Consider the following 13,527-nt stretch of genomic DNA (forward strand, 5'->3'; position numbering starts at 1 on the left):
TCCAAGTGCTTTTTGGGGTTTTAATGTATGCACTGAGATGACTGAAGTAGAACTTTATTTCTGTGATTAGCTGTACATGGCAGCAATCCTTGTATTGACAAGTAGGAGTGATTATTGCAGTGATAACTTGCCTGCAATGCACCACTGTGTGTGTGCATGTAATCCTGTTGCCTTTCCTAGGCGATGTGTATCATCTATAGGAAATAAACTATCTGAATTACTCCATGAATTTGAGATGCTTCCAGTTGACCGCAAAAGATCCAAATTAAGATTTGCAAGGCCCATCTGCTTGCACCAGAACTGAACCTAAAAGAACATTGTGATTTTGGTGAGAACTGGGAGAATCAGGATGTCGATGTGTGTAAGGGCAGTACACAGGCACTCTGTGTGTGTATCCGTATGTAGGAGAGCAAGACCTGCCAAGTTATTCAGGAGGGGAGGGTAATAATAAAACTATCTGGTTGTCACAGGAGCAGACAGAATAGCTTAAATCATTGTAAGAGTATTTGAGATACATTCACAGCCTCCTGAAATTTTCTTTCCCATGGTGTCCAGCTGAGGAGTTGCTGCAGCCAGGTTTGCCAGCATGCCCGCAGGCCACTCGCAGGGGGTCAGAAGGGCTGTTCCCAGTTGCTGCCCCAGGCCCTGGACCAGACTGAAAGTGCCTCTTCACCTGTAGCACCTCAGCCTAGGAAGCAGGTTCCAACCCTGGAAGCAGGTTGCCAGAGCTGATGCTGCCAAGTCTGCTGTCAGTTCCTACATTTAATCTTCCCTGCTACATTGCTTTCCTGCGAGTGCTCTGTGTTCCACCTTCATTTTATGCTTAGGAAAGATGGGCTAAGTGCAAATTTATGCTAAGATTAGCCTCCTTTTTAGTTTAGCATGAGATCATAGCTGTGTGCTTGAAAGAGATGGTTCAAGAGGTTGCTAGTCCACCTCCGGCAGAGAGGCAAACCAAGGGCTCAGGCATGCAGCTGCAGAAGGGTTTGCTATGCACCAGCATAAGGGCCAAACACTACCCATGAGCATCTCTGGAGGTGAATGGGGAATGCTTTCCTGACCTGCACTTTAAATCTAGTGGGCTGCAAACTCAACAGTGCCCCTACTCCAGGTCTTGCAGAACCGCTCCATAAATAGAGGGTGGGTTTTCTTACCACTCTACTCTGCAACTAAATATGCTGGTTAGTTCTTGCCCTATCAAATAGGGTACAAAGGACACTTAATTTCATTTAACTAAATACTGGAAGGTTGTCTTTTCTTCCTGTTGCCTAGAGAAAAAACTAATTATGTACAGATTTGCTCTCTGTGGGCTGTTTGTGGGCCCAGAGGCCATAGCTGGTGTTATGGCCAGCCCTTTCCCCAGCTGAGCTGTAACCAGTCCTGCATCACGCCCTGTAAGAAATAAAACAGATACGGGTTTTGACTCGCTATAGGGACAGAAGACAAAGGAGAAAACAGTGCTTGGCTGGCTTGCTGCATGGCTCCAGCCTTTCAGTGTGGGCCCAGAGAGAAAACTGGAGCCTACAGCTGGACCAAGATCTTCTCTCAAGCTTATCCATCTTCTGCCCAGATCCTCTGCTTGCCACAGACCCTTTTTATTTCCCTTGCGCCACAGCCTTTGGCGCTACCTGGAGCAGCAGGAATAATTGAATTCCATCTGAGGTGCTTCTGAATGAGATTGATGAAAACCTGCCTCCTTCACACCATGCCTGAGGCAGCACACACACACATTGGCCATCCTTCTTACTGCTGCCTGCTTTCCTCCCTCCTGCCTCCCACTGCACCGATGGAGAATCTTCCTGGGCACCCAGGGTCCTTGCTTGGCTTTAATGCAGAAGTGGATCGTAATTAGAGCCCATTGTGTAGCCCAAGGAGAGAAGCTGATTCTAAATGAAGATGATTATCCTGAGTGAACGTGAGCAAGAGCATCTCCAAGGAGCTTTTTAAAAAAGGCAAATTGTCATGGTTGCTTGATCCACGTTTCTACCTCACTGGCTGAATTTTAATCCCAAAAAAACCCCCATTTTTTACCTTCTTTTCCATGAAGAAGCTGGGCGAGTTGTGTATTTTCTAAGGCTGGCCCACACTAGAAGCCACTTGCAGGTTCAAAGTGTGCTGCTTCCCCTGGTTTCTTATGTGCAAACATGCTGTGAAGTAGTTCGCGTCCTTAAAATGTTTGTGGGCGTCAGTCAGCTCCCCGTGGAGATGAATGGGGAGGCTCAGGCAGCTCGAACTATAGCTCCGTGTAGTTCATCAGCTGCACTTGGTAGTCCCTTTCTCCAGAGGCCCCACCATCAATCATAACAGCTGGAGATGCAATGTTTTCTAAAGTCACATCTCAGCTGCTTTGGAGGAAAAAGGCTCGCAAGAAAGAGGCACTTTCTTTGGCATTTTGGGCAAAGATTAGTTTAAACCCCAGAACTGGCTGTCAGCGTGTCATAGTGTGTGCTGAAAGCTGCAGAGCTTTCAGGTGGGACAAAAAAAAACCCAGCTGCCAAGAGTGAGACACCCCCTCCTTCCTTTCTCCATAGCCAGGCAAGCTCCGGATCCGCAAATGCCAGTGGTCCTTCCCTCCTGGGCACGCATCTTCCTGCAGTTGGGATCCAAGGTGAAAGCCACAGCTCAGTCCCTAGGGAGACCTTTGCCTCGGGTGCAGTTTGCATGTCTGCTGGCGCCGTGCAGGACCTGGGAGGGGAAGGCAGGTTCCTCGGCGGGAGGGACAGGGATCCCGCCCTGCACACAGCTCAGGATGCTCCAGGGGTGCTTTCCAGGGCAGAGGGGTGCTGCCCCAGAAGAAGGGGATGCTATCCCGTCAGAGACGCGTGCTACCTTGCAAAGAGCCAGAGCTGCTGATGTGCAAACGGGAAGGGATGCTTTCCTGCAGGAGGAGGAGGAGGGATGCCCGGCCGGGGGTGCCGGAGCCCTCTCCCGAGCCCCATACTAGCCGGAGGCTGCGAGGAGGTGCCCGCAGAGCCGCCCCGGGGCCGGGGGCTGGCAGCGGTCCGCCTCGGCGGGGGGCGGGGGGCTGCCGGCAGCGCCCTCCCCGCCGGCCCGGGGGGGGCGCGGCTGCGGCGGGAGGCGGTGGCAGCGCAGCCGCGCGGAGCGGCGCGGAGCGGCGCGGGCCGGGCCGCAGGTGAGGGCGCGGGGGGCGCGGAGCGGGGCGGGGGCGGGCGCCGCCTCGGAGGGGTCCGCGGGGGAGGCGACACGCGTGGGGTTCCCGGCTCGGCCTCTGCGGCGGCGGTCGCTGCCCGAGGAGCATCCTCCCCCCCCCACCCCCCCCCGCCCCCATCGCCATCCGCTCGGAGGGGTTCGGCTTTCGGGGGGGTTCCCCCTTGTCCGCGGCGGCGGCACTCGCGGGGTGGCGGCGGTGCCGGGCGGCTCCCGCGAACGCCCCCCAAAACTTCCCGGGCTGCGAAGGGAGGCAGCGGCGGAACCGGCGGCAGAACCGGGGCTCCGCTCGGGGCACCGGCAGCCCCGGGGCTCTCTCACACACGCCGCCGCCAGCCTACCTCCTTTTCTCTTCAAATATATAGAAACCAATGAATTAAATAAATAATTAAAGCCCCCAAATGAGCTCCGCGGGGAGCGCGCCCCGCCAGAGCCCCCGTTTTAATCCTCTTTGCACTTAAAAAGCGGAGTACGAAGCGCCGTGCCGAGCATCGCCCGGAGCCACCGAGCCAGTCCCGGAGAAGTTGCTCCGGTTGCGCTAACGCGCTCCTGCCTCCTGCCATCATAAAATAAACGTCCCGGTGGGGGTTTGGAGGCTGCGCTTTTTCTGGGGTCATTTTTTTAATTTAAGGGTGCCACATATCTTACAGTATTACATATTTGATGAACGCATGGGGTGTTAATTGAGGTTGCCATGGGAGGCATGCACGTAGTATAAATAAGCTCCCTTCTTGCCATGTGATTTCACTTTTGTATTCCACAAGCCGCCTTTTTTGTATTCCCTGTTTTTGCATATTGTCATATGGTGCATTAAAGATAAAAATATCTGCTGTCTCAGGGTGTAATTTCCCTAGCTGGAGCTCTGAGTGCATATGGAGCGGCGGGGGAAAGATTCAGCTACCCGTAGGAGAAGGGAATATCTGCGTGTGTGTGTGTGCGTAATACGTGTATTTGCCATAATATGGGCAATTAAAAGAGTCTTACCACACAAAACAGCGAAGTAGTATTGTCTGTGCTGGAGCATCACAGGGCATCTTAACAGCCTTAGTCTGCCCTTGGCTACTGATGCTGATTAGTGGAAGATGCTGCTATGGTGCATCCAGAGGTAGACCTGCTGTTCCAGCCCTGGTCTGCCTCCCAAAAGGAAATACTCTTTTAAAATATATATACTTTTTAACACCTTTTTTTTTTTTCAAAAAAAACCAACCCAACCCAAACCCTACAGGTCTTCTCACTCGTTTGTTGTGTTGCAGAAAGAAGATGGAAGTGTTGACCACGCTTTGCAGCAAAGCTCACCTCACCTGCCAGGGGGACTGAAGCAGAAGGCAAAGCGGAGACAAAGCAGCGTCCGGCCTTGTCACTGGGGGGCAGAAAACAGCCACTGGCTGCCACTGGTTGTACTGGTGCTTCAATCAACCTCCTTGTGCAGCGTGGAATTGCAGGCGGCTCAAGAAGTTCAAGTTCTTTCCAGGTCCGTGAGGTGAATAAAGATTGTTAACTCCTGGCTTCACTTGTCATCCTTTGGGGGAAAAAAATCAAGCCCAGTAATGTCAGACTGGCGATGAAATAGTCGTGCCTCAGACTGAGTGCAACGTGGAGCAGGTTGACCTGGAGGTGAGAGCGACTCTGACCAGCAAAGGGAAGGAGGTTCAGCTTCAGTCTGCCCGGGGTTCCTTGGAGAGGTGATAAAGTGAGTAAGAAGACAAAGTGGGAGCTACAAAGCGATGCAATAGCTTCAGCAGAACTCTTTGCTGCCACATCCGCTCGTTAAAAAGCAACTAACATTATTTTGAAAACAATTTGGGGGAAAAAATGGACTTTGAGCATCTCTGCAGTTCTTGTGCCTGATGCATTAATCGAGGAAGTCGATAATACAACAGAAACAGGAGGGGAGCGAATATGGCAAAGGCGGCTAAGGAAATTCAAATGGAGAACCCAAGAGAGGCAGAGACTCACAGCACAGGGGCAGCAGGCTCCCCATCGGAGGAACAGGCAGAGAAACCCTCCATGCTCTGTTTTAAGAAGCGGAAGAAGTCCTATAAGGAGGGGCTGATTGTGAAGGATGCGTGCGAAGGAGCCTCGGAGGAGAAGAGCCAATGTGTCAGCGTTGACCAAGGGGAGGCGAAAGCTTCTAATCGGTCACGATCCTCCAAAGGGGCCTGGGCAGCCATCAAAAACCTCACAAGACCTCGGAGAAAGCAAAAATCCTCCTCACGCAAGAAGGTGCCCTCTGATTCCCAAGTGCAGCTGGAGATGGATGCTGAGGAGGGCTGTGCACAGGGCTTCCCGAAGAAGCGGGCAAGCTCTGGTGTGAAGATACCCTGCATACGGTTCTCCAGAGGCAAGAAAAGAGCCAGCCCCTCTGAGGCAGCAGAAGAGTCGGAGGGCAGTGTTCAAGCAAATGAAGTGATGGGTGTTCTGAATAAAGCTAGTGAAGAGCTGGAGGACGTGGCCACAGTGGACAAGGCTGAATCCTTTAGCCCGGTTTCTGCGGAGGAGGACCAGGATGCAGCGAAGGAGAGTGCCAAGTCCATTGGGGACAGCGAGCCCTTGACAGAGCCTGTCCCTGAAGCAGATGAACCTAAAGAGTCCAGCACTCAGTCAGAGACAACCGAATCAGAGACAGTTAATGAAACTGCTCAGGAAAAACTGCAGGAGGGGGACTTACCTCAAACCACAGACCCTGGGGAAGGCAGGGAAATTGTTTCTGAAGTGCCCGTTTCCAAGGATCAGGATCAACCCGACAGTGCCCCTGAACCCACCGAGGAGCTGCAGGAAATCCCTAATACCTGCCAAGAGCTGCCTGAAGGGGATGAATCAGAAAAGAGCATAAATCCTCCTGAGGAGTGCAAAGCCGAAGAGACTGCAACGGATTTTAGTCAGTCGGCATTTAAAGATGATGCAGTGAGCGTGCAGGGCTGCTCCAGCCATCAGGTGACATTGGAAGCAAGCACCGGCATCGGCGTCGGCATCGTCATCACCGTCACCGAGGCCGAGGACTCTGACAACACCGACTCCGACCAGGCCTACGAGCCGTCCCCGGTTTTGCACCGAAATAAGCAAAAAGGGAATAAAAAGTCAAGCGGGAGCTTTGATTTTGGTAAAAAAGAGGGCCCCGAGGCTGGTGGCAGTCCCCAGGCTGAGGAGAAAGGTCCAGGTGACCAGGGGCACAGAACTGGGGAGCAGTACGAACTGCTCCTCATAGAAACCGCATCCTCCCTTGTGAAGGCGGCCATTCAGTCGTCCATAGAGCAGCTGGTCAACGAAATGGCTCTGGAACAGAATAAACACAACAGTTTTCTTTGATGGCAGCGATGCCCCCAAAATCAAGAGGACAGGGAGTGAGTTAAAGCTCCGTTTGGCCTGGGTAGGGGAAGCTTGAAGGGCTCCCGGGGCCGAGGTGTAGTTAATTCTGCATGCCCATTGAGTTGTGTGTCTATGTGAAACGGATCCCGGGACGAACGTGGGGCAGACCCTGCTACGTACAGCGTGTCCGTTGGGGCTTCAGGCAGTGCCCCTGGCCGCAGCTGCAGGGAAACGGAGGTGTCGCAGTGACTGTGTTTTCATTTACTGGCATCTTTATGTCAAGGCCATGTTTCTGCCATCACCCGTGCCGGGCTTGCCTGCTGTTCATGCTGTATGTGTGAAAGGTCTTGAGAGACAGCAAGCCCCCGATCCATTGCTGGGCCAGATTCAGGGCACGTTGGATGTGGCTGGACGTTTGCCCTGAGGTCCGTTGGAGATGAGGGAGCGTGAAGCGACTGCAGCGTTAACAGGACGACGTCAATGCCAGGCAGGCTCAGGCCTTGTGTTCAGCATTGCAAACAGGTCCTGGCTACATGCAGATGCCAGAAGCCACGGTCACCCCTGCTGTCGTGTCGCATGAAGCCGGATGGTTGCAGCGAGCGGCGGTTTTTTTCCATTCGGCCTCTCCCCCCTGTCACAAGCAGCCTGTGCATTTCCAGACACGCTAAATCACAGCATCAGCCGCCCGCCTTGCTGACCCCAGGCTGCGTGAACGCCAAGAGAACCGCGGTGTTCCGCTGGCGGGGGCGGCGAGAGGAGGGGGAGGGCGTTCTCGCACCATTAAGCTCTCAACGGGCACAATTCCCATCGGCATGGGGCGGCACGGGCTGGCTGGGTGGGTGGGTGGCAGCCCCTCTCCTTCCTTCGCCTTCCTCCCTCTGAATCGCGACGTTAGGGCGGGGCTGTCCTCGGATGGAGCGTGTTTTTGATATATGGCATGTGATATAAATAGCAGTGAGTTGCATGCGTGTTAGCAGTCAGCTATTGCCTCGGTGTCGACATAGTTTGGGTAGCTGCGGTGGGCGTGCTGCCGGCGCTGGGGAGGAGGTTTGGTCTGAGCGCTGCTGGCATCCCTGGGTGCTGGCGGCAGCCTGTCCCGCACGGCTCCCCCCTCGCCGCAAAGCCTGCCCGGCTTCAGCAAGCCCAGGCATCCCCTGGGAAATGTGCATTACACCCGGCTCACTGCTGCTGGGCTCTGCCCGGATCCAGCCAGCACGCCACGTAGCTCGCTCTGAAACATGCAGGGAAAGGCCGGAGCGATCCTCCCAAAGTCCTCAGGGAAAAAAACAAAGCCATGAGGGCATGGGGACATGGCTGTGAAATGCCCAGACAGGCAAATCCCCATCAAAACCCACCAACTGCCCTGCTCCGAGGGGGTTTGTGCTAGCACAGTGTGTGTGTGTGTGTGCAAGCATCGCCTCCAACTACCAGCTCTCCAAGAGAAAGGGGCCTTTTAATAATTTGGGATCGCGTCTGCGCGGCTGGGATTTGCGTACGGCTGCGGGCGAGCCAGCCTGTTCTGCTGAGAAAATTCTCCTGTGTATTTCTCAGCCGATACAGAAATAGCAGCCTCACTTGGCAATTGCTCACTGACCACAGGCGGCACGCTGAGATTTCCCTTCCCAGGGTAGGATTGGGGTTCCTGTTAAAATACAAGGGCTGCAAACTTTCCTAGTACCTGGCGTGCGACCGCAGTTTCAACGTCGATAAAGCATCTCCTGGGGTTGCAAGGGAGCTGTGAGCAGTGAGTGCCCACGGCGTGTTTCTGGGCAAGTAAAACTGTGGAAAAATCAGAGGGGTTTGGGAAAAAAAAAAAGGAAAAAAAAGAGAAAAGTGTCTTCTTTTTCTGTGAATTTAATAAGTTATCAGATATCAATAATTCAGTGTGTACAATTTTAATGGCTTTGTACTTCATACCAGTCCTTCCAGGTATTTTGCCATAGTTTTGAAAGAGACTTTTTAAGGACTTTTATATGCACCTTTGGAGCTGCTGCAGCACCCCAAGAAGAGCCATACTGTTGCCAGAGGTTGCTTACGGGATTGCTGGGCACCACAGCAGGTCAGTGCCAAGCAAAGGGATGCAGCAGCATTGCTGTGGGGCCACACTGGGCTCAGCTGTGGAGGAGGGTGGAAAGGATGCAGAGTAAAGAGACAAAGTGACCCCGTGGGACCAGGCTGTCAGCTCCTGTCAGCCCAGTAAGCAGTTTTGAGGGGGATTTAATGTATCCCAGTATTGCCTTGTAGGCAAAACACATCCTCAGAAGAGGAGGAGAACGACAGAAATGCTTTGGTCCAGCCTGGCCCCTGCGATCGTTGCTCCCTGCCCAGGGTTGAGTCTGCATCCTTTCCCTAGCTGGTTTTTTCCCTTGGTTGTAGCTGTACATATACCTGACAATTATTTCATTAAAGGTGAATGTACCTGTTGTTTTCTTGCCTTGTGGTTGAGTGGGCAGCTGTCATTTTATCTGGGAAAGGACAGACTCACAGGGGTGTTCCATCGTGTCCCACTCTGTCAGGCAGCCGTACGGGGAGTGGAAAGAAATCTCAGTCGGCAGCGGGCTGGAAATCCTTGGAGGCTTGTTCCTCCTGTGCTTTTCTTTAACAAGGTTTCCTCTTGGTTGCTGGCCACTCATTTCCACCACAGGGTCCTGGGCTGCCCAGGGACTGCTGTGAGGTATTTCTGATGGACCACTAACCTCTGGTGGCTAAGAAAAGCCGACCTGCTTCCCAACAGTTAAATTCCCTATCAGATGCTCCGCACTGCCCAGGGGAAAAATACACTCCCACCTGGAGTATTGTATCCAGATTTTCAGTCAGTACCATCCCAAAATGAGTATTGTATCCAGCTCTGGGCTTCTTGGTATAAAAAAGACAGGGATCTCCTGGAGAGAGCCCAGCAGAGGGCTATGAAGATGATTAAGGGCCTGGAGCATCTCCCTTACGAGGAAAGGCTGAGTGAACTGCGGCTGTTCAGCCTTGAGACAAGAAGGCTAAGAGGGGATCTTATTAATGTTTATAAATATCTCGAGTGTGGGACACAGGGGGACATGGGCAGCCTCTACTCAGTGCTCTGTGGGGACAGGACAAGGAGCAATGGCTGCAAGTTGGAGCACAGGAAGTTCCACACCAACATGGGGAAGAACTTTTACACAGTGAGGGTGAGGGAGCCCTGGGACAGGCTGCCCAGGGGGTGTGGAGTCTCCTTCTCTGGAGAGATTCCAGCCCCGTCTGGACGCCTCCTTGTGCAATATGTCCTAGGGAACCTGCTCTGACAGGGGGAAGTTGGACCAGATGATCTCTCGAGGTCCCTTCCAAACCCCTACAATTCCATGATTCTGTGAAAATGAGGCACTGCAGGTGGACAGGGGGTCCAACCCCACCACACGTGTCATGGCACGGCTCTTCCCCATCCCATGTGGGTGGTTTGCTTCTCTCTGTGAGCTGCTGGCTCATTGTTTCACCCCCCCAAGGCGCCAAGTTGTTATTTCCAGGCGTGGTTTGGTGCTGATGGGGTCTGTGGCAGAGGTGGCACCTTTGGGAGGGTGAGCTGCAGCTTCGGTGGTGCTTCAGCACTTTTGGGTTTGGCCCAAATGGCCCCCACACCCTAGGATGTTTTACACATCTTCCATGTAATTTGAGGTACTTTACAGAAAACATGGGGAGGGTGGATGGGGAGTTGCACCTTTTTAACAGTATTAATGCTATTTGTTCTTTCAGGTTTACAGAACAAAACACAGACTCGTAGCAGCCACTAATGACTTAATTAAGCCTCTCCTTCATTCTGATTAGAGAGTTGAGCATAAATAAAACATTTATTCTGTCAGAGCAGGAGTGGTAAGTTCACTATTTACTGTGAAGGAATACCAGGCCAGGAAACCTGTGAGGATGTGGCTGCACCAAAGGACAGCCTGGTTCTAGGACCATGTTCCTCACCGGCAGCTCAGATAAACCGGAATACTCATAACCCTGGTTTCTTACAGCCTCATTGAGGTCACTTTTGGGCCACCCAGCTCCTCATCCCGGAGTTTGCTGCGTGCTGCCCTGCTGAATTGTGGCAGCAGTGCTTTGCAGCAGCATCTCAAGGAGTTCTTTGGTTGTCCTGCTCACCCCACAGCCTGTGCAGCTGCTTTTCTCCCAGACATTTCCAGCGCTCCTCTCAGCAGGGACAATTCGGGTTTATACTCAACAAGTTCTCTATCCTGCTTTGCCACATCGTTTTGAATACTTTAATTTCCCTCAGCTTTTCTTATATTAGCAGCAAAGAAAAGAGTGCTTAGATGGTGTAACTCACATCCAGGAACCCTTCCAGGGGGATAAAAAGCTTTTCTGTTATGTCAACACTGATTCCAGCAGAAAACAAGTGTATCTGCTGAGAAGTTCTTTGTGGAAATTGCTAGTAGACAATGATGGCACAAACAAATACTGCATTTCCTCTTCTGCCCTGGGACACCAAAAGTGCATTTGAAATGCACAGTCTGCTTAGGGCCAGATCTCCAGCTGCTGAAGGTCCAGAACACTTTGAAGGACCAAATCTACAGCAGCGTTTGAATTAAGGATGCTGTTTCTGCATAGATGCTGGACATTTTCATCTGTGAGCTTATGTATAAAAATTAAAACCCAGGGGTCTTTTCATAAATGCATATAAGAACTTGAGTACACTCAATAAATACATGTGAATCCTGTTCTGAGTTTGGGACAGATGGATGGATGGATGCCAGACCCTGATGATGGACCCATGTGTCAGGTACAGTGAAGCCCTAGTATTTCCCATCTTATAGATACAGGTTTTCAACATGAATAACACAAAATTATTAAATGCTCTAAGAGAACAGAATGATTTAAATAATTTGCTTTAACATTATTTTACATCTGCAGTTTTATTTCCCAGAGAAATGGTTCTTGTTAGCTCTTGTTGGGTGGTATTAAAATAATGAAATAATTTGCAGCCAAATAAAATCTTTGCATTAAATGTGATTAAAAAAAGAAATAAAATCAGAGGGTGTTATTTCTTACACAGTTATTTAAGCAACAACATAGGGTAACACTTTTAGGGAGCACAACTTTCATGTTTCTTACTTTTTGTAGAGAATTGTGAAGGGCACCATTCTTCTGTGCTAACTAATGGGATTTTCATGCAGTGGGGTGAAAGTCCATTTAGCTGGAAAGTGGATTTCAGCTATAATACCCAAACCTGGCATTTTAAAACAGGTTTTGTTACATAAAAACTGACAAACTTGCTGGTACAGAAAGGGGAGAGACGTTAGGAAAACACATTTTGCAATTCAAATCGCTAAGATGAAAGTGTCATCTGCAGCTAGAGCTGACTGGCAGTGCCCCCCCATCAGTCCATGTGGTTGATTTAGCAGAGATCATCCTTTCGAACCTCTTTGTTCTGGAAGAGGAGACACCCCCCAGCCAAGCTGGGTGCACCAGCAAGGTCCCTTCTGCAGTTACCGGTGTTTTCAGGTGGTGCCTTTCCAATGGCCCAGCCCTTACTGGTGCACAGCCCCACTGAGCGTCACTTTGTCATTGTCCCCAGAGGAAACTTGAATCTTGAGAGAGATGTCAGCTCTGCGATGGAGCAGCAGTCACTCGTGTCACGCCTGCTCTGACTGTTTGCCATTTTAATGAAGACACGAGGCTGAGGGTGCCGATGCGTCAAGGCTCAGCGCCGTGACAGCTCCCTGTGATGTGAGACTGCTGAGATGGCAGCTGGGTGGGAAGCGCAAGTACTCCGACTCCTACGGTGCCGCTGAGCATCCTCAGTGGGTAGGAGGAGCGATGCATCCCTTGGCTCCTGCCAGCAGCCTCAGCCACTTGCTTTCTGCCTGCCACCAGCTCCCCAGCCTGCTGCTGCACAAAGGCCGCCGGGCGCTGTGGTTGCAGCGCGGGCGGACGCTGCACGGCGCTTCGTCGCAGCCCATACAACCTGCAACTGGATTTGCATTTCGTTTGCTAGCCCAGGCAAGGCCGAAGCGTGGAAAGCCTCTCATCCCCAGCCTCCCTCGGGTTTGCAGAGCAGCTGCGAGCCCGTGGGCACGACGCAGCAGGTTGGGGGGGACCGGCTGGCTCGCCAGCACAGGGCCGGCAGGCGTGTGCAACAGGCACAACAGGAATGCACACCTGCACCCTGCTCATTAAAGCGATGAGTAAGCAGCTCACAACCACAGCACCGGGATAAACAGAGGCTGGTAGGGGATGCTCACCCCTAATGACAGGCCTTGGTGCCTGCTCTGCTGGCTCCGGCGTTGCTGCGGGGCGGCAGAGGTGACCGCTGCTGGAGCAGGTCCCTCCGGGGCTGGCTGCAGGGGAAGGGGGGTGACGCTGAGCATCAGCCTCCACCCCCCCCGGCACGGCAGCACTTTTGGATGGAGTTTGGTGGGGCTGCACGCCCAGTGCTGGTACCGGCTCCACAGAGGCCTGGCTCCATGGTTGACACTGCACTTCTGCCTACCAAGAGGTTTCTTCTGCATTACCCCCGACAGCTTGTGGCCCTGGTTTCCCTATAGCTGGCTGTACATCCTGCCAACAGTGGTTTGCAAATCCAGTGCCAAGAGGGACAGAGCTTTGCACTATGTTTTCTTATGCCATTTGTCCCAGTAACAAGAGGGTTAACATGAACTAATATTTTCCTGACTGCTGTTGGCAGCATTTAGCAGCATTGCCCTCTGCATCCCAGGAGGGTACAGCCAGGCGTGGGCTGCGATGATGCCTGGAGCCCCACAGAGCTTCCCAGGGGCATCTCAGCTCGGCTAAAAAACAGCCTGATTCAGCAGACGAGGTTTTGCTCTTTGCTCCACCTTTGTTCTGAAGCTGCAGCATCTGGTTTTAGAATAGTTAGTGGAAGCGTTTCCTCTCTTGGGCTGCTTTTGATGTTCTGTCATTAGTTTTTCTTAATGAAACATGCAAATCCTGTAAATGCTGCGATTGCATCTCGGGGAATTCAGTCCTGACAGGGCTCCTCTTGTCAACACCTAACTGGCATGTAACTTAGGGCAGATCCATCCTCACTGCCCTTTTCCTCCTGACTTCTTACTGCTCACAATACCTTTC

The 13,527-nt window shown here is 52.3% G+C and overlaps 1 protein-coding gene across 1 annotated transcript; it reads left to right on the forward strand.

The window, feature by feature from the left end:
- Nucleotides 1-5,067: 5,067 nt before the first annotated feature.
- On the forward strand, nt 5,068-6,474 carry AKAP5 (A-kinase anchoring protein 5; the record flags this gene model as incomplete). Its single annotated transcript, XM_084270771.1, has 1 exon — nt 5,068-6,474. The coding sequence occupies one exon, from the start codon at nt 5,068-5,070 to the stop codon at nt 6,472-6,474; it is 1,407 nt and encodes a 468-aa protein (XP_084126897.1).
- Nucleotides 6,475-13,527: the final 7,053 nt, after the last annotated feature.

Source organism: Gallinula chloropus (genome assembly GCF_964237585.1).
Source record: "Gallinula chloropus genome assembly, chromosome: 14".
Taxonomy (NCBI): domain Eukaryota; kingdom Metazoa; phylum Chordata; class Aves; order Gruiformes; family Rallidae; genus Gallinula; species Gallinula chloropus.